General features: G+C 40.6%; 1 protein-coding gene across 5 annotated transcripts in view; it reads right to left on the bottom strand.

Annotated features, from left to right (window-relative positions):
* APBB2 (amyloid beta precursor protein binding family B member 2) overlaps positions 1-27849 on the bottom strand; it is a 163731-nt gene that overhangs the window by 103012 nt on the left and 32870 nt on the right. For 4 of the 5 annotated variants that reach the window (XM_058803109.1, XM_058803112.1, XM_058803111.1 and 1 more), the window contains exons 2-3: positions 7339-7412; positions 102-208 (exon numbers count right to left, since the gene is read on the bottom strand). Coding sequence is in view for 1 of the 5 variants with exons in the window: in XM_058803107.1 (XP_058659090.1) it covers positions 102-147 (46 nt within the window). In the remaining 4 variants the exon portion in view is untranslated. Of the gene's footprint in view, positions 1-101; positions 209-7338; positions 7413-27849 lie in introns of those variants that run through there. The other variant, XM_058803107.1, reaches the window with a different exon arrangement.

The following is a 27849-nucleotide window of genomic DNA, read 5'->3' as shown; positions in this document are numbered from 1 at the left end:
AATAAGTCAGCATTCTTTATAAATACTATTTCAGAATTTACAGGCTTAGCAGCCTTGGAAAGCAATAAAGCAAGAACAAAGTGAGAGGAGTGCGTACGTACATGAGCTGCTTGGCCGATAGTGAGCCCCTGGGTAGCGCCTGCCCATAGTGCCCCTCAGCACATTCCCACTCTGGCAGCTGCTCCCAAAGTGCAGATCCAAGTTCTTACTGAGGGAGAAGGAAAAAAAAGTGAAGATTTAGTACAACAGCTGTATTTTTTTCATTAAAATGCTAATGATCCCTACAAATTCCAGGATAACTACATCTATAAATTATTCAGTCACGATGTCAGAGGAGATGAACTGTTGTGCTATACATGCAGCACAAATTTATTATTGGTGGTTGGCCTCCATTAATAAGCACACAAATTTTGAGACACAAAGAAATCTCAGGTCATACAGTAGCTTCTTTTGGTCCATTACAGGGAACAACAAACACTGCAAGAAAGCTTGCTATTGAGCTTTTAATAGAGATAGCCAGTAGGTGAGATTTAAAAACAATGTTTGTCTTAAATTCTGTGAAGTAATCATTAAGCAATCATTTATGAACTGTTTACTATAGAAGCAAAATTTATCCTTGCTACATAACACTGACTGCTTTGTTCTTTCTATCCAGCAGTGTTTTCACAGGAATGCAGGCTATTAACTCATGTATCAATCTTCTTGCACCATCAAAACCCTAAGCAAACAAAAAATTGCATGGCACATTTTACAGTCAGTGAGGAATAACAAATCCAAAGTCTTAATTGAAGTGCTACTGAAGCTGTCATATCACTAGTATAAAATGTTTCATTCTAAAACCAAGTCCCATTGTTTTTTTCTTTGGTGTAGGATTTTGTACCAAAATATGACTTTCAGTTCTTTTCACCTTTACCTTTTTCTTAGTTTACCTGAATTGCCTTCATATTCCCAAATGTCTATCAATAAATATTGAATGTTAACTGCATCATTTATTAGAATACATTCCCTCTTATTTCATTTACTTTCTTGCTGGAAACACCAGGAAAAGCAGCAAATTCTGAAGAGTGTTTTTCCTTATTCATTAAGGATTTTTAATGTCTCAGGCTGCAGCTACAAGCACAAATATCCAGGAAATAAAGAGAAATATCAGGACATAGACAAAATAGCACTGCACTGAAAGTGGGAGATCTCCCCAAATCTTCAGGTATGTCAGCTCCCTTATTGAACACAATGCCAGCTTATTCCTGAATTAGATAAGTCTTTATATATACTGGCATCCATGCAATTCTCTGGTGATATAGTCTGGGAGCCAACAGAGCTGAAAACTCCATATACAGACACATTTTCAGTCAGATTAGGCTCCTGAAATGGCTGATGGTAGCTGCATAAGTATTGGTGGCTAGTGAGAGCAAGTGGAAAGAATAGGACCATGACAGCCTGAGCTAAAAATGACTAAATTGCATAACATTGCTACAGCCTTGGTAGATTACTTCTGAATAGACACCTCTAAGGCTGCACACCTGACAGACCAAACAACAGGTAAAGATCTCCACTGTTTTCCAAATCAGTACTGACAAAGCACGTCCTGTTCCGCTCCCCTCAATGGGGAAAGTTCAGTGAATCTATGAGACAGTACTCTTGCCACTAAAAGAATTCTGGCTGTTAAGAAGAAAAGGAAGTGGTATGCAGTAAAATTAACATTCATTCAAAAAATCCTGCATTTCTTGTGCAGGAAAATATGGGACAACTCCTTGCCATGGGTCAAACAGACCTTTACAAGTTTTTTGGGTGGCCTACTAGCTCAACTCATTGTAAAGTTGTGCAAGGAACAAACCTGCAGATGGCTGCTTCCCCTTTCCTGTTTTATGGGAATAAAACTAAAAATACATATTTATTAGGTGAAAAAAATTAAGTCACTCCTCACCCTAAATGGACCAAATTAATCACAAAACACAACAGAACAGTCTTTAGCTGTGCAAGGATTAGAAAAGAAAATTACTGTAACAAGAAGAGAGTATTTACCATTCTTTTCCATAGCTTGTGAAAGAGTTTGATCAGTATGTATGGAGCTGCAAGATTATTCATTTGTTATAAATGCATTGCTGTCTTTCTAAAAGGTATACACTTTCCCTAAGCAATCTCACTAAATTATATCAAATGTCTACAGTTGAGACAGGCTTCTCCTTCAGCACCTAGCACCACACTATTGAAGGGGGCCTTTGCACCATATCACAAGAAAAAAGCCTAACAAATAAAAATTAAGACTCCCAAACCTTACAATCATGCTCTCAAACAGCTGAAATAAAGTACAGTACGGTCTTCCTAAGGTAGTGTGCCCACTCTGGGAGCAAAACACTCTTTGTAGAGGTCAGGACACAAAAGGTTTGACCATTTTTAAATATCACATTTAAAAACTCCATAAATCTCAGAGGAAAAGACAACATAAAGATAGATTCTCTATATAGCAAAGGTTTTATCAGTTACTGCATAAAATGTGAACTTCAAAGATTTACAAGGTGGACTAAAGCCAACTATCAAAAGCCAATTAAGAAGCAGGGATCAGACAGCAAGTGAAGTTAAACTGCTCCACAAAATAATAGTGGTATTGGATTCTAGGTACCAGAGGGGACATACCCAGATCAAGACAAATGAAAATGGTGCTTGGGTTTGGTTTTGGGTTTTTTCTGTGCTGTTGTTTGCTTGTTTTTCTTTAGTTTAGTTTAGTTTTTCCTTAAGAACCATCTTTTGTGGCTCAGACTACCCAAAGCAACCTCCCCTTTCTTTAAACACATCCACTCACAGAGGTAAACCTTGGGGGAATTTCTGCTCTTCAGCGAGCTCAGGGAACTCTTACAGGAATGTGACCAGCCTTGTTGGTACCCAAATGCCAACAGCTAAAACATCTGAAAACTAGCCCTTGTTTTCCATATATGCATCTGTGAGACTGATAAAATGGAAGGAGTACTCAAATGTTACTGTTGAAAAATCCCCATATCATGCATGTACAGGTTTGGATTTGGTTTTATTTTTAACTGTACACAACTTAGATATCCACAACTGCACATAAACCTGAGTTAAACCTGAATGTACCTGATAAGTCAGATCAAGTCTTCATATTACTTTTTAACCTGTTGGTTCACATTTGTTTTGTAACAAATGTGTTTCTGAACAGCTTTCTGTGGTTTTTTGCTTCTTATATTATTATTTGCTTTCTGTGGTTATTTGCTTCTTATTATAAAGCAAAATTGCTCAAAAATGTTTTATGATGATTTTTCCATCTTTATAGTTGAATTTAAAACTACATAGACACAAATGGACATATAGCCTTATAGCTTCTCTTCAAGAACAAATTGATATAGCTCTGCCTAAAGTTTTGGGTTTTTTTAATTATCCTTCCTGATAATCTTCACTGATTCCTTTCAGGTGGCCATCCCCACTCTGCAGCAGTTACAGAGAACCATGGAAACAAAACCTGAGCACCAGCACTGCATACCTGCTACCCAGGGAGCACCTGAAAGCCCTTCACCTCAGGCCAAGTCCCTTTTAGGAGCTGTGGTGACAGAGCTACCAGCTACTCATCATCACACATAATTGGGACACACATCATCTTGGAAAGATGCCATCACTTTCAACTGAGACTGTCATCTTCCTAAGCCATTTTCTTTACAGAGCTTTTCTTGCAACTCTTCCACATTTTTCAGGTTTTATGCCTGCTACATAGAAGTTTCATTTAACTTGTATTCATGTTTTGATACGAAGAAAAAAAACCCCAAAAGACAAACTAAATTCTGGTAGTCTTTGTGAGTTGTTTTTTTCCAATGAGTGAGTCAAACCAAGAGTTCTGTCTATACAGCTGGCACACAGAATCCAGTTTACTTGAATTCCCTTTTGTTTCAGAAAAAAAAAAATCATTGTCCAATCCCCATACTATTAATGACCATTAAAGCTATGTTGTGTTTCACCCAAATTTATTTTTTCACACATGCTGCTGCTTATGAGGTCAGCTGACTCCTTGACCTTTCCTGGTTTTCTAGAAGTAACATCTGCTATAAATGCATTTGTGTCCAAACATAAATATAGGTACACGCATATTGGCTGCCCTAATCTCATACAACAGATTGTTGTACAACCTACCCTCACAAACCCAAGAAAAAGCATATGAAAAAAGGAGACGACTGCAAATTAGCTACAGAAGTCATCCAAGTGTGACTGACTACATCACTCAACACTGGCAAGGAACAGCTGCACACAGTGCGGGGAAAGAAAAGGTTATTGCATGATGTTTCTCAGGGGACAGCTACTCAAGAAATCACACTCCAGCACTCTTTGTGTGATATTCTGACAAACAACGCAATCCTACCTTCCAAGTCTTGCTTTGGATACCAGGAAATAGGTCTGCTAAGGAATGGGTAAGAGGAAGGCTGTGCATTGTTTTAAAAGCACACACAGGCCACAGGTCCTATACAAAACAGATCCTTACAGCAAAGGGTTCAGACACTGAAAGAGGTTAATCTAGGAGGGGAAAAAAATTAAAGATCAGTCTGTAAGACTCGTGGACGGCTCATTTTAAGAAATCACAGTTCAATACACACACACAGATTTTGTGTACATATTTGCATATCTAATGCAAAATTTTTGTTTTTCACTTTGTCTGCATTCAAAGTAATGACTGGCAGCATTACCAGTTGAACAACAGTACCAAAACAATTACAACAAGCAAGCAAAGTGCCAGCCAGGCCATTAGGAAGTTGTGCTGCTGATTTCTGGAGACAGCTACAGAGAGTGCACGTTCATTTTCTGTACTAGGAACAGCTACTGGACATGGATCTCACATATCAAACTGCCTCATGGAGAAAGCACAATGTTATCTACTAGCCACATCTCTTGTATCATTGCATGTTTGACCTTTTTGGAGGTCATCAACAATTCCTAACCATTAGTTTCATTTAATAACTACCAACACTTTTTAAAAATAGGTATTTTCATTTCAGGAGCATTTTTTCCCAAGTCTTCATTTACCTAAGAATCCTCATCCATGCTTCCAGTTCTGCCTGCCAGTGCTCACACCAAGGAGGTTATGCTGTCCTCCCCACCTGCCTTTGCTGAGGCAGAGCCACCCTGCCTCCCAAACACTCCCTCCCCCATCACATTTGCTGGTTGGCACAGGATTAAAGTGTCCCGGGATCCGGAAAGACAAGAACAGTCCCACAGACAAGAGGATGTCCTGCCTGCAATCCAGCCCTGCTGCAGTTCCTGTGATTTTACCACACTTGGACCTGACCTGCCCAGATATCTGGGAAGTCCTGCCCTGCCCAAAAAGTCTGGCAACTCCATCCTTTCTCCTTCCAACAAATTCTCAGTACTGAAATTCTTGTTGCATGCAGACATTCTTGCTTGCATTTCTCTATCCTATCCACTTTCTGGCTGCCTTTGTGCTTCTAATTCCTCCCCTAACAAGCTTTGATTTGGATTCTTTCCCTCTTCTCCATAACTGAGAAGTCCTTCTTGAGGTTTTTTCTTTTTCTTGGTCATCCTTTCCAGGTACTGTACCACCCACCTGTTTAACTGAGGTTCCCATTCACCATGGAGGGATGGATGCTATTATTTCCCACTCTGTTCTGGAGGGCATCATCACTGTCAATCACTTGAACGAATTTCCTAATGTTTAAGGCTTTATGATACAGACTCTTAACTCATCAAAAGCATGTTTTTCTGAAAGTTAGCCTTTCAGTACTTCTGCAGGCAGATCACACAGAGCAAGCTGCATTCAAAACATTCATGGTCCCCTGACAGACAGCACATACACATGCTTTTTACATTTATTCTACGTTATCTTAATGCAGATTTTGTTCACCAAACGGTAACAGAAAACATCAGGGCATTCAGTGCATAATTACATATATATTTTAACACAAAGGAAAGCACTGCCTATTTTTTGTAGCACTTGCAAGTTTGTTAAAAATACAGTTAACCTCTTCACTCAGTGCAGCTGTCTGAATGGATATCAGTTAGTGATCTCAATTTTACTTGCTCATTGGTAAGGATTTGTTAAGTTAGAAGTAATGTTGCCCATTAAAAAGAACTGCAGTGCTCTGAGCCTCTGGGGCTGCAGCAGGTTGGGCTGTGTGCCACAAGGAAGCCTGGCAAGCTAAGGAGCTGTGGGAGTGCAAAAGCATTACACAATCAAAGCAGTCACCACTGGTAAACACAGATCTCCCCATAAAGCCTGAACCAAGAGGGCAATATTTCAGACATATAGTCTGAACCTCATTTACAACAAGATCCATGAAAAGTATTTTTCAAAGCTGACTGTTTGGTATTAACAGTTATTAACAGTATTTCTGAATGGGAAGGTACTTATTTCTTCTGCAGTTACAGATGCCACTGTGCTCTTGCTTTGTGTGAGAAGCTTACCAAGCACAGCTAGGTTTTCCATTGTAGCATTTCACCACTACTCCACAGGTCACCACCATCCATGAGGACTGTACCAAGTAAAACTCTGGTAAGGATCACATCAGCAAAAGCCCAAAAGAGTGCTGCTGCATTTCAGAAACTTGGAAAGGCAATAGTGATGGAAAAAACTTCCTGCCTCTATCAGCAAAGAGAGCAGTCTCTCCACAGGGCTCTGCCAGCACAACTACTTGTACAGCACAGACCAAGAGACATGCTTAGCCCAGGTCATCCAGCTAACACCACTTGCTTTATGGGCAGATAGTTCCAGACTTCTCATATACCTTATGTGAGAAGATGAGAAGCCCTGCTGGCTTGCCAGGTACTGGGAAATACATCCCCAGCCTGGCAAATTCATGTGAGAAGGAAGGGAAAGCCATGGCATCAGATGCTGCTGGGGAGCATGACAGCAGATAATCTCTCCACACACAGCCTCAGCTGGAGTCACAGGGCTCTGTGGCTGTGGGCCTCCCTCCCTCTCCCAGACCCACAGAGAACCATGTGGGTACATCACAGGAGGCTGCACAGAACACTGATATTCAGCACAGGTGTCTGCAACAACAGATAGCATTACTGACACCACAGAGGAGCAGCACTGCTGTGAAACACCTCTGCTGAGTACAGCTTTTTCCCACATGAGGTGGCAGAGCAAGTTATAGTACAGCTACTCTGCAAAAATGGATACACCAAGAACTGTGGCTGGAGTACTAGAAGAACTGGACTGCCGCTGTTCATTAATATCATGACAAACAATGGAAGTGCTGCATAGAAATACAGATACCTCCAGTCTCTGTGCTCAAACTTCAGTGTTTAAGATGTGAGACATGAAAGGTGCAGAAGGAGTGCCCCCACCCTACAGGATCCCCAGACATGGAGCAGGTTACTCACTCTTCCCAACTTCTTGTGGAAAGCCTGTTCAAGAGCACCAGCACCCTCTGAGGTCGCTGCAGAAATCAGGCAAGCTGCAAAACAAAACCAAATCATGTATTTTAATTTATGAAGAGTCAAGAGGCATTAATGAAAACTACTGAGCTTGCAAAGGTGCAGGATACCAGAAGAAGCAGCAGGAGCCTGGGAATCAGAGGAGCACTGACAAATGACTGAGTAACCCAAGCAGCCACCTTCAGTTTACACAGGAGAAGTAAAAGCAGAACAGAGGATCCAGGCACCCCAGGGCAGGGATCCTCCCAAACCTAGCAGGGGTCACTACCTGCTGCCAGACCATGGCAGCTCAGGTATGTAAGGGACACATTGCAAAGCACACTTTAAATTCTCTGTCTCTCTCTCCACACTGCAACACAGAGCTGCCATTTTCCCCTGCACAAACACCGAATATCATGAAGAAAATTAATCCAAATGATAGACATGAGCCCAAGTTATGAAAAAGCAGCAAGAAGTGCTCAGTAAACAATGAGTTCATAAAAAATCATGTTTTCAATTATGTTTGCACTCAGTAGACATCAAGTATATAATTTATTTTTGCAATGTCTGTACACTGCATCACAGTCATTTCACCCCTGGCAAGTGGTTACATTAATGCAGTGGCATTTGGTACTGAAAAATATACATGTATTATCAATACAAAATATATATACAATACCAAAATATATATAAAACCTCACACAATGAGGTTATCCTCCCATCAAAAGATCCTCCAGCAGCAGCAAGATATCTGTCAGTCAAACTATGTTCTAGGATTCAGGGTGGTGTTCAACTTTCTGTTTGCTCCCCCACGCAGAGAAAATAAATATGAAAGACCAAAGATACAAATCTCATCTGCAGTAGAGCTTATATAATATTTTTTCTTTATTAAAGCAAAAGTCAGGCTAAATCAAGCCAAATTATATTCTATTTTAAAGAGAGGTTTATATTTTTCTTTGTTCTAACAGAAATCCAAGAACAATAAATTCTAGAAAGCACTGAAACAAAACAGATCATTTAAGAGAGCTAAATACATTCTTGCTAAAAAATATATTTGTCCTTTGAAACTTGGAAATATAACTTTTTTACACTAGATAAAAAGTAATTTTGAAATATAAAGCTTTTTTTTAAAAAAAATCAAGAAAATATACTCACTGCATTTTCAATAATAAATTTTACTTTAAAGAAAAGTTCTTCAGGAAGAAAACATACCAATGCTCATTAAACTGATACTCTAACCCAATTTAGCACATTTGTGCACTTCTGTATCAGATGATTTTAGTATTCAAGAGAGAGGGGAAAAAAAAAGAGGGAGAGAAACAAAGCACACATGTTAACACCTTCCTACCAGGAAAGCCAAGAAACCAGCAAGTTCCTGCTGAGATACATGGGTTTATAGAAACACAACTTTTTGGGTCAAGTGCTGAGACCCCAAACTTCTTCACAGGCTGAGCATACACGGCAGCTTTTCCAAATAATTTAAAAGAATTTCTTCCCAACATAATCAAAAAGATGCATCTGTCTGTTGTGGAATTGCCATTTTTAGAATTAATTGTTTTCATCCTATATATCAAACTTGTCCTAAACCATGCCTAGAGTAACTGCAACTGAAACAGTAATCAATTCAATAAGCTCCAAGATAATAAAATAATCTCAAAGTCTTTTTCTCCTGAAAGGAGACAGTTTTTTAACACAAACTAAGATACGGTCAGCTTCCAGACCTGAGATCAGAGGAAAGCCTGAAATACAAAATACAGGTCTCAAAGGTAGGAATGACCAGCCTCTTCAACAAAACAGCAAACAGAAAATTGCAAAACAAAGTTTTATCAGCAGATATTTGACCTCTGACCAGACAGGACCTTAACACTGATGGCATAAATTCCTGAAACTGTGCTACCACACACCCAACATTTTCTATTTCCCAGTTGAGAATCCACCATCCTGAGTATTTTTCCTTTCCTCTGAAGCCTGCTGAAAACGTCCACTTCTCCACCCACATTTTTACCACATTGCCTGCCTTGAAAATTGGCAGACTTGAAAATGAAGACAGGAATCTTTTTTCATCCTGTTTAAAAATCCTCATATTTCAAGAAAGGCTCAGACAGCCAACAGTGGAGCCAGCTCAGCCTCCCAGACCTATGCAAGAAGCAATAACTCATTTAGGGCTTTATTAAAAGCAGCAAATTGAAAGGCAATAACATGCAGGCACTGATACCCTTAGTAAAGAAGTAATGAGCAAATGTCTAACGCCCACAGATGACAAAACAGTAAAATAACATTACCATTACTGAAATAAACAACAGATTGGTTGAGGCAATAATAGGTGCAAGTTTAAGAATTGTCCTTATTTTCTTCTTTTGCAAAAATGTGGTGATGTGAGCTCAAATATGGGAGCTACACGTATTTAAAATGGGATTTCTGGGTTCTTGGATTTTCATAGGACACAGACCTGCAATCCTGTCTTCACCTAGCCTAAGAAAGAAGTGATGTCACAGAAGCCAATGTGAAACATGATCTTGAGCACATTACAGAATTTCAGCTAGAAATAATAAAACCAAACAGAAAACACCAGTCAGCATAGAAAAAAATTGGGAATTATTGCTCTTCCTGAGAAGCTAGAGCAAAAACATACTTTTGTACATATCTCAAAACAGAGACAGACTTCTGATAGACTCCCCATGGATTTGTAACATGTAAACTTGGGCCAAATCTACTTTCCTGAGGTTTAGTAGGAATTTACCAACCTAGGAATCACTGCAGCTTTTTCCTACTTCCCCACTGCAGCTTGCGCCTGGTGGCTTCCTGCTAACAGCTGAGAAGGTAGCTGGTTTTACAGCTCTCCTTTCCAACTCCTTGCTATTGGTAAGGGACTTGAAAATTCAGGTTAATACAAAAGAGGCAGGTTTCCAACCACCAAATTTCAGCTGGAGTCATTCAGTACCAAAACCAGTTCTATACTTTAGAAACTCTTTCTCCTAAAGCACACACGCTAGATTAATAGTGGGTCGGTCAGCAATAGCATTCTATTTTTATTTTGTCCTTATATAATAAAATAACCTGCACCAGCAAGATCTTCAGATGTTTCTGTTGACATTGAATGAGGAACTCTGATTTAAATCCACCTACACTTAAAAACTGACACAAAAAAAAAAAATCAAAAATATTCATCAGCTCTTCTTCTCTGCATAATAGGCAACTGCTTCTCAGATGGGCTGCAGAAAAGAGCAGCCAGACTGGAGCTGGGGGTGGCATTTCTGTCCAGGGAAAGCAGCAGATAGTCTTCTACTTCTTCACATTGAAAGCTCATTCTATATGAAAATAAATCCATTTATTTGAATCTGGGAACACAAAGTCTAAGAATTCCATCACTCTGGAGCACCCCTCCTGCATCCATTACAGTAATGGCTATATATTGCTACTGGACTGCAAACCTGTTTGTTGGGCAGGATGAAAGGATGCAAAAGTCAGTAGGAATCCAGTTGCTGTGGGAAAAATAAGTACAGACTTCACAATTCCTGCACTTTTAGGCTGGAAGCACAGTTATGAACTCATGTGTGAGATTGAGGCTATTACATGTGTACAGAATTCATCATACAGAGCTGAATGAACTGGTATCAGAACAAAACTCGTGACAGTTTTCATACTGCAACTTCCTCTGGGCATGCACAGACATGCAGACATGCCACATTGACATTATCAGAGCTCTGCCTTAAATTGTCTTTTAAACAGCAATCCCAGGATCCTACATACCCCTGCATTAAAATTCACCTCTTCTTCCAACTTCTTAATAGAATAAAGTCATCCAATGTAACATCAATAATTAATAAGTACAGCATGGCCATCTATTTTAGGAATATATTTTTCTTTCCTTCTAAAAAGTACATTAACAGTGTCTAACTTCAGTCCATCAGACAGCCTCCCAGTAAGCCTCATGCAACCACCCCAAGAACCTGGGCTGCTGGGGCTTGTTTCCAAAAGGACAGAAGAAGAACTTCATTTTTTATCAGGCTTCTAGGGGTCTTAGTCTGGAAAAAGCATAAAAACAAACAAACAAACCTCAACAAAACAACCTGACAACCATGGGGAACTCACATAACATAATGATGGCTAAAAAACTCATTGCAGATGGGATGGAGAAAGCTGCTGTCACACCCCAAGAATTCCCTGACACTTTCTGCATCTACCTTTCTCTGCATCCTACCTTCTTTGGCAGTAGTTTTTGCCAAATCCACAGAAAGAAGCTTCAAACACATTAATTCACTTACTGCCCTAGGGGGCCAAAAGGAAAATTGCATCACTTAGATGGTTTTACCTTCCCAAATTTTTGAAGGTCAGGAAGAAGTGTTTCTTTCACAACTAGTGGATAAAACCCTGAAATGCACATGGCACTGTTTTATTTATGAACCCTGACAAGTCCAACGAAACTGAGAAGATTTGGTGTTCCCCTATAGGCAGGAGGGGTCCTTATATTCTCCTCCCACATTAAAAAGCATATTCTGGACACCCTCCTGGAAAGGGCAGGTGGAGGCCTGGGGTCCTCCTGGGACACAGGCAAGTGTCCTTTGCTCCCTGCTCCCCACAATGAAGACTGACCAGGGATCATTGCAGAGGAGACTGTGAGGAGGGAAAGTCTCAATATTTATGAAGGATACTCAGGTGTCCTCCCTTCATTTCAGTGATTCTTTTATTTAAAAATATCCAAAGCAGATATTGAAATGTGGTTTTTGTTCTTCCTTTTAAGGTATTGATCAGAAGGTGGCATGTGTGGGTGGGACTAAAACATTTATGTCACTCTGGCCCAAAACTGTATTTCCATTTTAGCAAATCCTCCTCACCATTGTCCTCAAAACACTTATGCAGACCTTCACATTGCCAGTCACTGCTCCCAAACACCAGGGTATTACTTCAGTTCTCTGGCTGCATGACCTACTGCTTTTCTCAAGTCTTATTGTTTGCTGAACTATGCTGCACAGACACCAAAGCAGAAGAAAGCAAAGCACTGGGTGACACTGAAGCAGAATTCATCTTCAGCCTTGGCTGACACCTCCCAGTGCACAGTGCTGGCTTCAGCTCACATGGTCCTGTCATATTGTGCACTTCAAAGCCCACTTTGAATTGTGTTCTGCCACTACAGTTACACACAAATCATTAGCTCACCATTACAAACTTTCATGGGAATACCCTACACTTACAGCCTGAGAGAATTGGTATTTTCATTAGTGACTAATTCAGCTTCCTCAGGTGAACCAGAGAGCCAGGGCGAGGAGCTGCTCCCGAGAGACATGTGCTGCTCTGGTGTAAGGTCTCAGCACACATGCATCCCATGTGCAGAAGCCATTGGAATAGAGACAGCTTAGAAACATCCAGAACACAGCTCCAGCACTTCAGGGCCCTGCCTGAAGCAGGTTTGCAACGTGCTGAGAATCATCCCAGCAGCACAACAAAGCCTTTGTATCCCCCTTTCTGTCCCTAAGTCCAGTCCTCTCCAGCTTTCAGTATCACTGCAGCCATGACTCCCAACAAGAAGCAGACAATTCCTGCTAGTGCAGAGCTGTCTGAGCAAACACCTGGGCTGAGGCTCACAGTGCTCAGGATGTTATGCCAAAAGCACAGCACAATCAACATGGGTACTTTATCCTTCAACAGCAACTCTTCAATCAAGTACCACTGCAGCATGTTTTCCCCCCAGATCAAGCCATATTTCCTGTTTCCTCATCTGCCCTGACCCAAATTTTAGAGCTCACAAAAGCCCAACACACAATTTGATGATAGCACTTCTGCAGCGAAACAAGTATGCTTTGAAAACACTTAAGCAGCTGAGTTAAAAAGAATTTTAAAAACCTTAAAAGTGGAAATAGAAACTTGAATCAATATTTGAAAACAAAACAGTCTGGAATTTCTCTCAAAAAATCCTATTCTTAGCACAAGGGGGTGCAGCACAACTAGCTGAACAATTTTTGAATATATTTTAGGAATAACTTTCAGGCAGGCATCATATTTTGAAGAAGGAATTGAAAGCTAATATATGTGACAGAGACCAACCATGAGGGTTAGAATCACCTGAAGATGCTCTTCCATAAGCTGGCTAGGGAGAAAAACATCTCAGAGTGATATGACTTAGCACACACACTATAGTTGAGACCAGGTTTTATCTGTCACTTACAGACCTGTGGGTCATGAGTATTCAGGTCACACACACACCTCTTCTGCAGCAGCCCACAGCACAACTATTCATGTGATAAACACCCACGGCACAGTAGAAGCTAGAGGCAATGAATAATGCAGGAGATCCAGTCACTACCACACCACATACCCATGGGACATGGAGGCAGCATTTTAACTTAAGTCATCCTTCCCCCTCCAGGGTGCAAGAACACTCCTCAGTAATTCTCTCTCCACCTCAGGTTCTGCATATGCATTAACAAGTCAAACCCAGCAAACCAGGACAAGTAGTTACAGAAGAAATAGGGACACAGAAATGCAATGCACCCTCTCACATGATCACATTAAATTATTACATCATCTGCTCAGCTCAAGAGCTCCACAAACCAGGAACAGTTTCCCCAAAAAGGTAGTCCTTTGTTGACACTTCCCAAGAGATGTACTTCCTCACCATTAAGACAATAATTTCTCAAAGCATTCGCTAAACTAAGATAAATTAAAACAGAGCCACACTCAGCCTTCCCTTATAACTGTGCCTGAATGAAGACAGGTTATTAAATGCACACTGCAAAGCTGAAAGAAAATCTGAATTTGTAAGTCATCTCCTTAAAAAGGCATTATCACCTATGCTTTAGGCACGAACTCTCCCAGTAAGTCACATAAGTTATTAATTCCTATTCTGAATATTATTACCACTGTATACTTCTCCACAACCCTTCTTGATATTCTTCAGTACTTTGCACAGCTTATGCTGCACAGCACAAATTGCTCCATCTTAGAGCACCCTTGAGAGCCACCACAGCAGGGCAAGGCACAGAGATAACAGATATCATGGCACAAGGCACTTGGCAGTGCCAGCTTGGCTTCTCTGGCACACTCTGCCTTTCAATATCCTGCTTACTCAGCCACTCTGCCAGCACGCCTGGCCTTCACACAGCTTCTGCCTGACCCTGGGCACTCATTTAATTTGCAGATTTAATATGCCACTGGAAGGGCACATCTCTGCCTCACATCTGTGTTGTTACATGCCATTTCTTTGACATTATTTTCACGTACCCAAGAAAATCTGCATAGGAAAGCTGATGCAGCAAGAGAGCGCACTGCATTCATTAATGCCCATGCTCAAAATGACTGCACTAAAAAGAAAAAAGAGACAGAATAAAAGCTCATGTCTCTCTCCAGGTTCAGTCATAATCAACTTTAATGATGCTGTTACAAGACCTCATAATCTCAGCTTCAAAGCTAGCTAAAAGGCAATGAAGAATTTGTAGTTTCAACAACATGTACTAACAGAACTATCCTATTGATTCTGCACACCAGGGCAACATATTCCAAACTTTTTGGCCTGTAGGCACTCAGTTGTAAAAAGGAATCGTCTCATCTTCCTTACAAGCCTCTCTGTCACTATGGTTTGCTGTGGGACAAAATTTTAAAAAACATTACAGCATTTTTTTTTACAGACCTTATGCAAGCCTTTGAAAGGTTTGGAATAGACCACTGCATACATACGTAACAGAACAGGTTTCATAGCTACTTATAATGGTGTTTCTGCCTTAATTCTATCTCCATCACCTCAAATATAACAACTGTTGGGGTTTGGGGGTTTTGGGGTTGGCTTTTTGTTTGGTTTGTTTGTTTTTTTTTAACAAAACAGGGTCAGATAGTACTTGGAATTAGTTCTTGCTCAGAAGAACTGGTGGTTAAGAGAAAAAAAATCTTGGGTTAGCATTTTCCTTTAGTAATTATCATTGCTGGTGAGCTGACTCATTATCTAGGATTGATGTCTTAAGGAAGTAAAAATATTTTATCAGTTGTTTTTTGCACTTAACACTACAGTTCTAGTGCTCTGCAGTATTTTCTCAATTCCCTACCTCTGACAGGGAGCCCTATTAATGATGCAATCACCTGATGAAAAGAGTGAGATTAATTTTCCAATCATCTTCAAAAAACATGCTCACATTTTTCCTACTGTCTTAAGAACTCCTATGAGCCTAAAATCTCTTATCTAATACATTTACTTCTACTGGTTTTACTGTCTCTTATTTTAAACCAACTTGAGGTCTCTGACACAAGAGATACTCCAGTTTCTCTTGAGAAAATTATAATTAATTATTCTAGAAACAACAGGAAAAAATACTTTTTCCAGGGAAGAGAAATTGGGAAGACAGAAGATACAAACTTATCAGCTGCAGAAAGATCCAGAGAACCACTACTCAAAGAAAAATCTCAAAGAATGGCTGTCACATGACAAGAAATTTGGCACTCGCATGCCAGAGAAGCAGGCCTTGTATCCTACATTTGCTTCCTGCATGGACCAATGAGTTCCCACTCTTCTCAATATGACTCAAACTGCAGAACAGCATTAACTACACTTTTACCAAAAGTTATAGCAAGTTTTCCTTTACCATCCTCGTGGCTTCAGGAGTTTATTCCTCTGAGCAGAGCCATATTCTACCCTGAAACACACAAGCATACTCTTAATTTATTTGAAAAAAAATCTTTTCCAACAATTGCAGACAAATCATCCGATCCAAACAACCACATGGTCTAAGACTGCAGTCAGTAATTCTACTTTAAAAAAAAGGCATTTCTCAGTAACAACTTCTGCTCATGCATGATGACACCTCCAAGAGCTACAAATGCATGCTCACATGTGGCATTTACTCCTAAAATAAAAAATTAGGAATCCAATATTGATTAGGAAGCTTTCCCAAAAGACAACCACTTTAAAAGGGGTTTATTTAACAGAAGAGCAACAGTAATACTGCTTTACTATATTGCTTTTTCCAAAATATGTTCATTTATGTTCTTTCCAAAGTCTCCATTCCAAGGTTTTAAGACCTAGATTTTTATTACCAAGTGTTGTGCTTCTGTTTATTTTTAAAATGAGCTTATTTACAAAATACATGAGAAGCATCTATGCCTGTATTAAATCAACAAGGTTTAAAATTCATTTCCTCCTGAATTGAAAGGAAATTTTCCAACAGGACATCTCACACACTTAATTAAGCAGCTAAATGGTTATATTTATGCATCATGTCAATACTAAAAAGTCAAACTACAGAAATTAAGATTTCACTTCAATATTGCAGAATCTTCAGTAAAACACCCTGTACATTGCTTAACCACTTTCATTAAAAGACAGGAATGCCATCTCAGAGCACACCTGATTTAAGCAGCTGTTACCAGATGCTCCAAAAGGAAGCAATAAAATTCCCTAATAATTCCTAACTAATAATATTGCCTTGCTCTATCTCACTTAGATCCCTATCATTTCCAGCTATTAATTAAAACCTCCTGTCATCTCTTTTTTTTTACCTAAGGCCTCAATTCCAGAGAATTACATTGAATATTTTCTAATTTATGCAGAACCATCCACGTCAGTAAGAAACCAAGGGGAGTCAAATATAACCACAGTGAGAGGAATCTCATCTCTCAACACTGTGTGCCCAAATTGATTTTGAGGCAGAAAAGAAGCAGGGCTTTTTCCCCCCAAAGACTGCCCTGGATGTGCACTGCAGTGCTTTGTCCTAGCATTTCAGGAATGGCAGCAATGTTTAGCATTTTGCTTGGAGGTACTGCAGGAATGTAGGGTCAGCAGTGGCCACAGGTGGTCAAATTTACTCAAAACAGTTAAGGTAATCAGTACAGCAAAAAAATGTAACCTCTTGAAGAGAGACAGCAGGACTGGATACTTCCAAAACGAGCACTGACAAAGACTAGAAGCTGGCTTGGACAGGACAGGTCTGGGGCTGTCTGTGTATAGACCCTCTCTGGCTAAACTCTGACAAAAGATGTGAAGTATTATGAAATCAAAAAAAAGGTGCTCTACAACAAGAAGCACAGCATATGAAGGAACAAACTGAACTGAAATGCTGATAAAGGTCGTGAGGAGGCCCCTAGTAAATCAAAGGAAATTCAGTGACCGAACCCAGATTGAGGTCTGTGTCACAACTGAAAAATAAAATTCCAAATTCTTTCTGTTCAAAAGTAATTTTCCTCACTTCCAAATGGAACTTGTTACTGTTCAAGTACAGAATTACAGCTCTAGGAAACCAAACCTTGACCAGTCACACATCATGGCTGAACACAGCTGAAATGGGACCACCTGAAAGTCAAAAACATTAAAATTCTCCATCAGACCCTTCAAAACCTAAATGGTGCAAGAGGTGGAATATGTGGAATAGGTGGAATATTCCAGGAAAGGAATATGTGAAATATTCATCTACAATCTCTGCTGAAGTCACAAATGGGAAGAACAATGACTCTCATTTTGTAACTCCAGTTTACCCACCTGGGAAGCTGCTTATTCTCAGAGCTACTGAACTAGGAAGGCAGAACTAGCAGCTTCAAAACTTCCTGTCAGAGATAAGAGTGTGCATATGTATATATACATCTGTATAAGTATGTATGTGAATGGACAGGCACATACTCTACCTGCCTGCAAAACCAGCTAACTCAATTTAAAATTAACTTATTCCCATAGTTAAAAGCAAGAGTGAAATTTTAATATTAAAATTAAGCTCAGTATAAATTTGAAATATGCATAAACAAGAGCTGGAAGAGTCTTTAATTTCACACAGGCAGAACTTAAATAAGAACAGAGTCCTGGACTAAACAAGTTAAACTCCAAGTATGAACAGGTAGTGCTCACAAGCAATCTTTTTGTTTACATTCAGCTGCAGAAAGTAGAAGTCAGAGCTGCTGTTCCACAGCCAGCAGAGTGATGGTAACTGTACAGTTTCACATCTCCACTGATTTAAGCCAACTGCAGCACCTGGCCTTTAGACTGCCTCCACCTCCTCATCCCAGAGACATGGTCACCAAGATGCATCTTTGAGGGATTACTTTTCAGCTGGGTCCTCAAATGAATCAGATTGGACAGGGGGCCAGAAAAATGCCAGGGATGAGGAGATGGCATGTTGTAATAGCTTGAAGAAGATGGACTGACACCCTTAAACAGTTGCTGTTAACAGCTTTTAAAACATTCATTTTGGAGCAGTCCAAAGTGGTGTGAAACCATGCCCATAATCTTTCACCATGCCTTTAAATTTTGTTGAAAGATGTCACATCTGGCACGTGTGACAGGCCAGGAGCACTGCCAGCACTAATGGCTTGAATGTCACATGTAACCAGTGTGCTTAACTCTTCCCTGCTCACTCCAGTTTTTCAGTACTGTTTAAAAATAGAAGAATTTTTTAAAAAATTAAAAAGAAATTTAATTGAGGTAATGTCAGAAGCTTACAGAAATCCACACATCCTGATCTAATTTCAGCACAGCCAAATAGATCATCCTCATTGTCTGAAGGAGGATGAATAGCTGGCCCAGGGGCAGACCTGCTCCTTGTGACCTGGGAAAGAAAGGGAAGGTGATCCCAGCATGGGTCACACAAAAGCCCCCTGCAAGGATCTAGAAGTTTCTGGCATTTTCTGCCCACAGGATCAAGCATTTTAAAAGAAATAACTTATGTCAGAAACATCAGCCAGGCTGGGCAACACCCAGGAGTACTGGGAGCTTCAGCAGACAAGGAGACAGAGCACAGCAAGCAGCCACCAGGTTTCACTTGGAGAAACATCACCCAAGTCCCCATACACGGGATACCTGGTCACAGAAGCATTTACCTGACAGAGATGACAGTGCTCCTGCAAATTGAACAGTTTATGCAACAGCTGCAATAGTATTAGAGTAGAAACAAAGACAAAGCTTGAGAAAGCATCAATATTATAGTTCAAAGGCAGCTGGAGTTAAGAAAATGTAACAGAAACCAGACTGTTCTGTCACAAAGGTACTTTCAGCCACAATAATTTAGGCATAACCTTAAATCAATCGAGAATGTTTTGATGTAACTGAGAGGAAAACTTTGTTCATAGCTGTAATTAGCAGATAAAAACTGTTCCAAATGAAATCAGTGGAGCTAAGATTCTGTACCCTGTATTCATAATTAAGATTAGTGGGTCTTTTGCATTCCTTTTCCATTACATATCCATTCAGTCAGGAATTCATAAAGTCTTTAGACAAATCAATGTACAAATGAATAATTTCTTAAAATAATTTTCCATATATTATGCCAAGACAGATATCTGTTTAAAAACCTGACTTGAGAGGATGCCTTAAAATTGTGTCCATGCCAGTCACCACCTCCCATCTGATCTCCTGGCATATTTATTACCTATCATCTTTCCAACTTATCCTGTTTCTGTCTGTACTTTCAACAAGCAGCTTGTGAACTATCTTAAAGACAGTCTGCTAAAAGAAATAAAAAAGTCAAACTTATTTCTACTTACCAAAAAAAAAAATAAAAAATCCATAATTACTATACCACAAGCATGCTGCTGTACATTTAAACCTGAACAAAGAGGATTAAAAAAAACAGTTATTGCTATTCAGCAAGTATTCCTATAACACAGGTTTTGCTGCTCATCTTTTTGCAACATTGCTGTACTTAAGCAGCAGAGGATACTTTTAAGAGCTCACCACACTCAATGAAACACTACTCCAGAAGATAAAGTCCTAATCAGGGATACCAATATGCAAAACTCACACTGCAGGGGTTGTTGACTGGCAGCAGACCATTACATTACTACATCCTTCTTTGTTGGCCATCTCACAGGCATGTGAGGAATTATGCTTAAATTTAACACAATTCTGATGTGGCAGGTACAGTCAGCAAAAGCACAGCCACCAAACCTAAGAGAATGGAGTAGCCAAGTTATGGCAGACCAGGGTATCTGACTACAGTGCAGTGGTAACTGTGCCAATTCTGTGAATCCTGACAACCAGGAAGGAAAGTGTGCTTTCTATAAGCTAAATAAAGGTTTCTATTATGATGGCTTAAACAAAACAGGCCCCTAGGGAGGAAATAAATGTTACCCAAGCCGTCTGGCATGTTTACTCTCCTCAGGTGCAGCAGACAGTGACCCTCCCAGACCAGAGACAGCATTTCCTTGCCAGGGTCATGTCCATTTCCCCCCTTAGTAAAGAACACTTTTAAATAATTTGAATTCTGCCATTGGTCTAGTTTCAGCATATGTTCTGATGTCTTATTTATAATTACTTATGCTTCTCAAAAATGGAGATGCTATCAGATAATAAAACATTACCCCAAACCATCTCCTCTTTTCACTGATTCTGAGACAGATGAATGCTGACATTAAAATGATCAAAAAGACTTCTGAAGGTATAAGTTTTAAAGAAAACTACAATCCTCTTTTCCCTCAAATTAGGATATATTGTTCTAAAGCCAGGTCTCTATGGGGGGACTGACATTGACTGGATGCCAGGTGCACACCAAAGCTGTTTTATCACTGACCTCCTTAACAGCACAGGGGAGAGAAAGCTTCAGGATCAAGATATGGACAGGGAGAGATCCCTCACCAATTAACCATCATGGGCAAAACAACCTCCACTTGGGAAAACTAATTTAATTTATTGCCAATCAAATCAGAACAGGGAAATAAATCAAATTGAGAAAATAAAATCAATTAATCAAACACCTTCCCCAGTCCCTCCCTTCTACCCAGGTTTAACTTTACTCTCATTTTCTCTACCTGCTTCCCACAGTAGTGCCAAGGGACTGGGAATGTGGGCTGAAGTCAGGTCACCACACGTTGTCTCTGCTGCTCCTTCTTTCTCGGAGGACTCCTCACATTCTTCCCCAACACAGGGTCCCACCCACAGGAGACAGCATCCCATAAACTTCAGCCTGAGTCCTTCCAAAGGCTGCAGGTCCTCATGGACTGCATGGGTCCCCAGGGCACAGTCCTTCAGGCACAGGCTGCTCCAGCATGGCTCCTGCACCAGGTCACAAGTCCTGTCAGCAAACCTGCTCCAGAGTGGGCTCCTCTCTCCACAGACCACAGCTCCTGCCAGGAGCTTGCTCCAACATGGGCCTCCCATGAGGTCAGACTCCTTCCGCCATCTACACACTCCAGCATGGGGGATTCCCTGGCTGCAGGCGGATCTCTGCTCCACCATGGCCTCCATGGGCTGCAGGGGCACAGCTGCCTCAAGGGCTGCAGAGGAATCTCTGCTCCAGCACCTGGAACACCTCCTCCCCTCCCTTCTGCACAGACCTGGGTGTCTGCAGAGCTGTTACACATACTCTCCCTACTGGTAACATGTGCTTACCATATCAACGGTAACATATTCTCAATCCCATCTTCTGCTTGCTACTGGTGTTGCACAGCGGTTTTTACACCCCTATCTGCTATCCCAAAGGTAACACCACCACTGATGGCCTCAGCCTTGGTCTGGGGTGGGTCCCTCCTGGAGCTGGCTGGCACTGGCTCGGTCAGGCACGGTGGGAGCTCCTGGCAGCTTCCACAGACGCCACCTTGTAGCCCTGCACTACCAAAACCTTGCCATGTGTAGCCAGCACAGGCACCCAGAGGCCCAAGGTGCTGCCAGCCCCCCAGCAGCCCAGGCTGTGGCCAGTAACCACATCTGCCTTCTCCTGCCCTTTCTGAACCCCAGTGCCATCCAACAAGTGAGAAGCCAAGCTGTACTTACACTGCAGATAGTCTAGCCAAGTATTTTAAAACTTCATTCTTAAACAAAGGGCATCTGTCTGTAAATACAAATACATAGCATAGGAGTCTGCTCTTTCCAAACATATGCTGCATTTTCTCCAGCTGAGAGGAAGGACTGGTTTTACATAGTGACTGAAAATTCTGCTTAGCATTTTTCATTCTAAAAGTACAACAATTGCTTTGTAATTAACATCAATTTTCTGATGCACAAAAGACCAACGGAATGATTTAAGCCAACTTAGCCAAAGGTTATCTTTGCTTGACAAAGATACAAAATAACAAACATTTAAAACACTGTACTGCCTTTGCATGTTTAGAACAAATTAACTTCCTTTAAAAAATAACTGTTTAAAAAACACTTCTCTTCCAATTTGTCTATTACTCCAGTTCTTGTTCTAAATGTTGCTGTTCTAAAGCTTGTTCTAAATGTTACTGAGTAAATAACATCTAGAAACTGTATCCAAAGAAATCTCACACACACACATCGTTTCACTGCAGACATTCCCCATGATGGAGAGCAGCTTATCCACCAGTACGTAGATACAGCAGGGCCCTATCCACAGTAAGGGCGGTAATCAAGTTTTATGTAAAAAGAAAAAAGCAGTGGTGATTACTGGAGGAAATGAAACACAAGAACAGTTATTACAGTTGGGGAAAAGACAGATACTTTAAAGGTTTTGAACAAGTGATTTTATTTCACCTGATAGTGAAAAGATCAGATCCTTCTTTTGCGCTTAAAACCTGCTTCTCAACCCTCTGTTTCCTGTTCAGAGATGTGCTTTTAGCAAGGAGTATAGTTGCCTTTATTTGCACAACATAGTTGCCTTTATTTGCACAACAAGAAAGAACATCAGAAATTACAACAAACCTCAGACTCCTTAGGCTGAATAATCACCCACACTCAAGTACAGTAAAAGCAAACATTTGCAACCAATACAGTTGTACTAATTAGGATACAACTTCTGTAATATGAGCATCTGTATTTATTTTTTTACCTATCAGTTGAACCAGCATCATTGACAAGATTTCTTTAAAATAAGCCATTGAAAAATCATAGCTGGTGCTAAACACAGAGATCTAGGATTTTATTTTACTACTTACAGGGAGAGGGGCCTTGTACAAATTGCTTAAGCTCATAGTAGGGTGGTTTACAACTTACTCAAAATCACAACCACGCCATGTAGTGCCTGTGGCTTCTTGACAGGTGTCTTAAAACAAATTGGAAGAGAGAATCTGTAACACCCTCTACAAGTGTATTAATAATTTGTTTTGATGCTTGGAGACCCTCAGTTGAGGTATAACCTGTGCACTAAACAGAGAGCTGGAGGAGTTCTCTCCATGACTTCCAAACCAGAGAACCATAACAAGATCCAAAGAAGTGACAAACCAGTAAAGGAGACATGAAAAGACACATAGAAAACCAAAGTGACCTATTACTCACAAATGAAACTATCTCAACAGTCAGAGAAGACTCAAGATTAACTATTCTTATGCCACAGCCCCTGCAAGATAAGACAGATCTCCAGGAATTCAGCCAAACCTTCCCACACAAGGCAGGCAAATTGAGCGAAGAACCTACTGTCACCTACTGCTGCGATTTAGCATCTTTTAATATTCTTAACTTCTAATTTCCAAGACAGTAGAGGCTTGCTGAAAGTCTGCAAAACACATCCAGAGGCACTGACAAAAGATAATATGCAGGTACACGCTCTTATAGCAGTAATCTTAGCTACACTCTTATTTTGTGCCCTTATGGTTTCCTTCATTTCAGGCCCTGTAAAACAAAACAAACAAATAGCACCTATATAAAGATTGCTTGTTTTACACGATAAACAAAGCAGCAATTTACCCTAGCTAATAAAAAACCAAATCCATTGTATAACTTCAACATTCCAAGGGATAAGAATAAGCAAGTAATAAATACCTCCATTTGAGTGAAGCCCAAAGTTAATATTAGGATAAATCTTAACTCACAGAAAACCCAAACCTCACTGCATTTCTTCTAAAGCAATCCTTTTAGTTGCTCTGTTTGGGGGAATGCAGCTGTGAACAACAATGAATCTGAGGCTGAACAATTTATAAAATACAAGGTAATGAATATTTCAGTCAGTGACTGGACCATGTAAGGGTCAGAAATATCTTTCACATAACTGCTGCACCAGCTCACTCATGCTCAACACAGCAATCCAAAGGAGCAGCTTCCCTCAGCAAGATGCCTCAAAACAGGGCAGGTTTAATCTTCACTCATTTTACTACACTGGTTGAGTTGAGAGCAAACATGCAGCAAACTAAGTCAACTCCTTGGTTTGGATGAAGAAACAGAAAAAGCAGCTCTAGACTGATCAATTGTTAACGTGCCATGAATCACTCCTTCCCCTTAGCAGCTGCAGGAGAAGTTGCTTGGTGTCCTACAGGAATAACCCAGTCCTTACAAGACAACACCTACAATTACTAAATAACAATCAACAGGCTTGTTGATAGTTACACAACTATCTACTTGCACAGGCTTTTCAGAAGCATCTAACACTGATACAAAGTTCTGTGAAAGGATAAATCTTCCATGGAGAAAGCAAAAGCCCCGAGCTCATGCACATCTTGTTTTCTCACTATCCCACTGCCAGGCCCAGCTATCAGACATCTGTCAGTGTGTGACTGATTTAACCCCCACACCCCCTGCAGCAGTCCTCCACAGCACAGGAGCTCTATACTGCTGATGCTTATGTTGGGGAAGTATTAGAAGCATTTATTCCTCAAGGTCCATTCATGCTTTGCAGCATTTTCTTTTCTGACAGATGTCTGATGTCTGCAAAACTCAAGGCCAAACTAGTGTCAAAGGTCCTTAAACTGATAGTGGCACATAATGAACAAGGAAATTGCACCATGTAATCACAACAGGATAATGAGTATAGATGTACTTTGTCAGAGGAACACAAGCAGGGTGAGTAAAACAGGCTCAGTAACCACTTTGCTGCTGGAGGTTCTGTTAGAGGCAAGAAGCAATTTCTCACAGCACTGTCTCTAGAGAGCATTCTGCAGGGATCAGCTGCTTCCTCACCACCCTGAAAGGAAACCCAGAGGACTAACACCTCTGGGAATTCACACCCACAACACAGGCATAAAACAAGCAATATCTGACTGAGGCACAGTCACAAACATCAGCAATGGTGATATGCACAGCAAGATATAAAGGATTCAAGAGTAGAAAGCTGCATTTTTACCTTCTAGGAAGCTGAATGGAGATGAATATCTACTACTGCATTTCATGTCTGTCTTCAATTTGGGTAATTCCAGCTAGCAAGATAGATCTCTTCCCTATTGCAATAAACTCTTGATGCTTCTGAAAAAATAAGACCCAAGGCACCCAAAAATCCAACATCACTGTGCCCTGTGAAACAACAGAACTGCACAAGTTTTGCTCTTCTGCACCAAACAGCTCCTTCTCCCCTTTCATTACAAATGTTTTAGTTTAGATTTCCAGTAGAAGCACTCATTGGTGGACTCAGCCCACCCTGAGCCTCCCAGACCACAGGAAGCTCAGCACAACTTCTTCTCTCACACCTCCTGATCTTCCTGAGCCTGCCCTGGCATCCTTTCAAGCAGCCTCCACAGGGAGCAGGATGAATCCAGGCACTGTATTTAACTCACACTTGGTGTTATATAAAATCAAGCCATGGCACTGGCTGAAACAAGAGGGCAGGGCCACATCACACAACATGTGGGGGAAAAAATCCTACAAAACAAACTTAAAGAATAAGGATTCCCTCTTCCAGCAGTAACTCACTGGCTCAGCTGTAATATTAATTTTCACTTCATTTTAATTTTCATTTTACTCAGATCCATGTGGCCAAAAAGGATGCTCTTCTGTTTATAAGAACTCTTCTCCCAGTGTACACAAACAGCTGAAGCTCTTTTCCAGAAGTGCTCCAAACTGAATGGATTACATACAGCTGCAAGGCTGCAAAGCTGGGTGATTTCACTTTACACTCCAAGTTGTGGCAATTAAAAAATAAACGAATACAGAACAAAGCAGCATTGTTTCTCTGAAAGCTGCATAACTCCACCTCCCCATTCAACACCCTGCTAAGGCACATCCTGTGTACCTGGACATGGCTTGTGAGCACTGCCCAGTATCACACTTAACTTCCATTGCCAGAAGCTGGCGACTTAAAATTTTCCCTTATTTTCCAACCTTCAGTCCAGCAATTCTGTGCTGTTCTATGAATCTCTTTTCCTTTGAAAAAGGGGAACACAGCAGAGATAATAGCTACAAGTTGTCAAATACCATATATAAACCAGAAGTAGAAAAACATACTATTGGTTTGCAGTTGAAATAGTTTCCAATGCAATTAAGTGTATTTCAAGCTACATATTGTATTTGTGCACTAAATTATAATTACTTGGGTAACTTAGGTACAACACAACTCTAGTGTTGTATGTAAATTCAACATTTCTTTATCATATTAGTGAGAACTCCAGTTTTGATGAGTTAGTACAGGAAAGGAAATGCAATGACATATTAGCACAAATCTAAGGAAAGAATTGCTTAGCTAAAATTCCACCATTTACTGTTTTTGCAAGCATCTAAAAACACAGCCAAGAGTCACTAGAATTGCTGAATATGGCTTTTAGAAAGTGGGACGCACACAGACACACACAAAAAGAGCAAAATTGCAGATCCATCAAAAAAATTCCCTTTGAGTTCAGGTCAGCTTCTTATCACAAAAGTTTAGTAAAATTACTACTGAAATAACTATTTCTTTTTTGGCAGGACATCAAAAAAGAAGACTTAAAACATAAAAAAAAGCCTTTTAAATAATAAATACATCCCCCAGATACTTTTGACCTCAAAAGGAAATGGTCTCAGCCATGATAACTTATGCCTGCATTGCTCCTCCTCAGTTTCAGAGGTACATTCAGGCACCAGTCCCTCCATAGCAAGCGATGTCAATTCCCTATGGAGGCACCCCAAGCCAGGCACATTGCTCAGATTGGAGTGGCACAAAGGCAAAGCACCTTCCATGATCATTTCTGCAGCATGCAGAGCACAGAGCTGAAGGACAGCCACAGACAGGCACCAACAGCACCAAATAATGGCAGTCACCGAGGAACAAGAGCAGACCTCCAAACCCTGCTCTCAGGAAGCCTCATCCATTCATTACAACACTATCCATGTGTTCTGGACAAATGCCACAAAACCAGGTTCTGCAAAAGCCTCAGCACACACCCAGACAGAACTGCCAACCACCTCCTCCAGCCACAGCTGCTGGGGCCAGGTGAGAAGCAGGAGTGGTGAGAAAGGGGGAAAAAATCCAAAAATTCAAGAAATCAACACTAACTTCCCATCCAGAACTGCTGCCTAGTTTTCTCCAAGCCTGCACCAGGATTTTAAGTACCTATTGGACTGCCAGCACCCAAAGAAGTGCACAGAATGATCTAGTCCAGAATTGAATGTAGGCATGGGAACTGTATTTGGGTTAATTACAGAAGAGCAGGAGATCTAACTTAATGACTTGCAAGAGCATAGCATCTCAGCTGTACAGCTGCATTGCTGAGGGAGCTGCTGGGGAGCCCTACCAGCTCTGATTTGCCCACAAACCCCCCAATTGGCACATGCATCACATAGTGCAGAGTTTGGTTTCACTTGGCTGCATACTGATATGAGGCCATAACTTGGTGACCTGGCTCTGGAAATCTGTACATTTCCATTTTCCTTTTTCAAGTCTGTCTTTTACTTATGAGGAAAAAAAAAAATCCTCTACTTTGTAAAAATGCATAGCATTTTTATTC

This window comes from Ammospiza caudacuta, chromosome 4 (assembly GCF_027887145.1).
Source record: "Ammospiza caudacuta isolate bAmmCau1 chromosome 4, bAmmCau1.pri, whole genome shotgun sequence".
Classification (NCBI taxonomy): domain Eukaryota; kingdom Metazoa; phylum Chordata; class Aves; order Passeriformes; family Passerellidae; genus Ammospiza; species Ammospiza caudacuta.
Note: the sequence above shows the minus strand (reverse complement) of the source record. Positions and strands in the feature narration are given on the sequence as shown.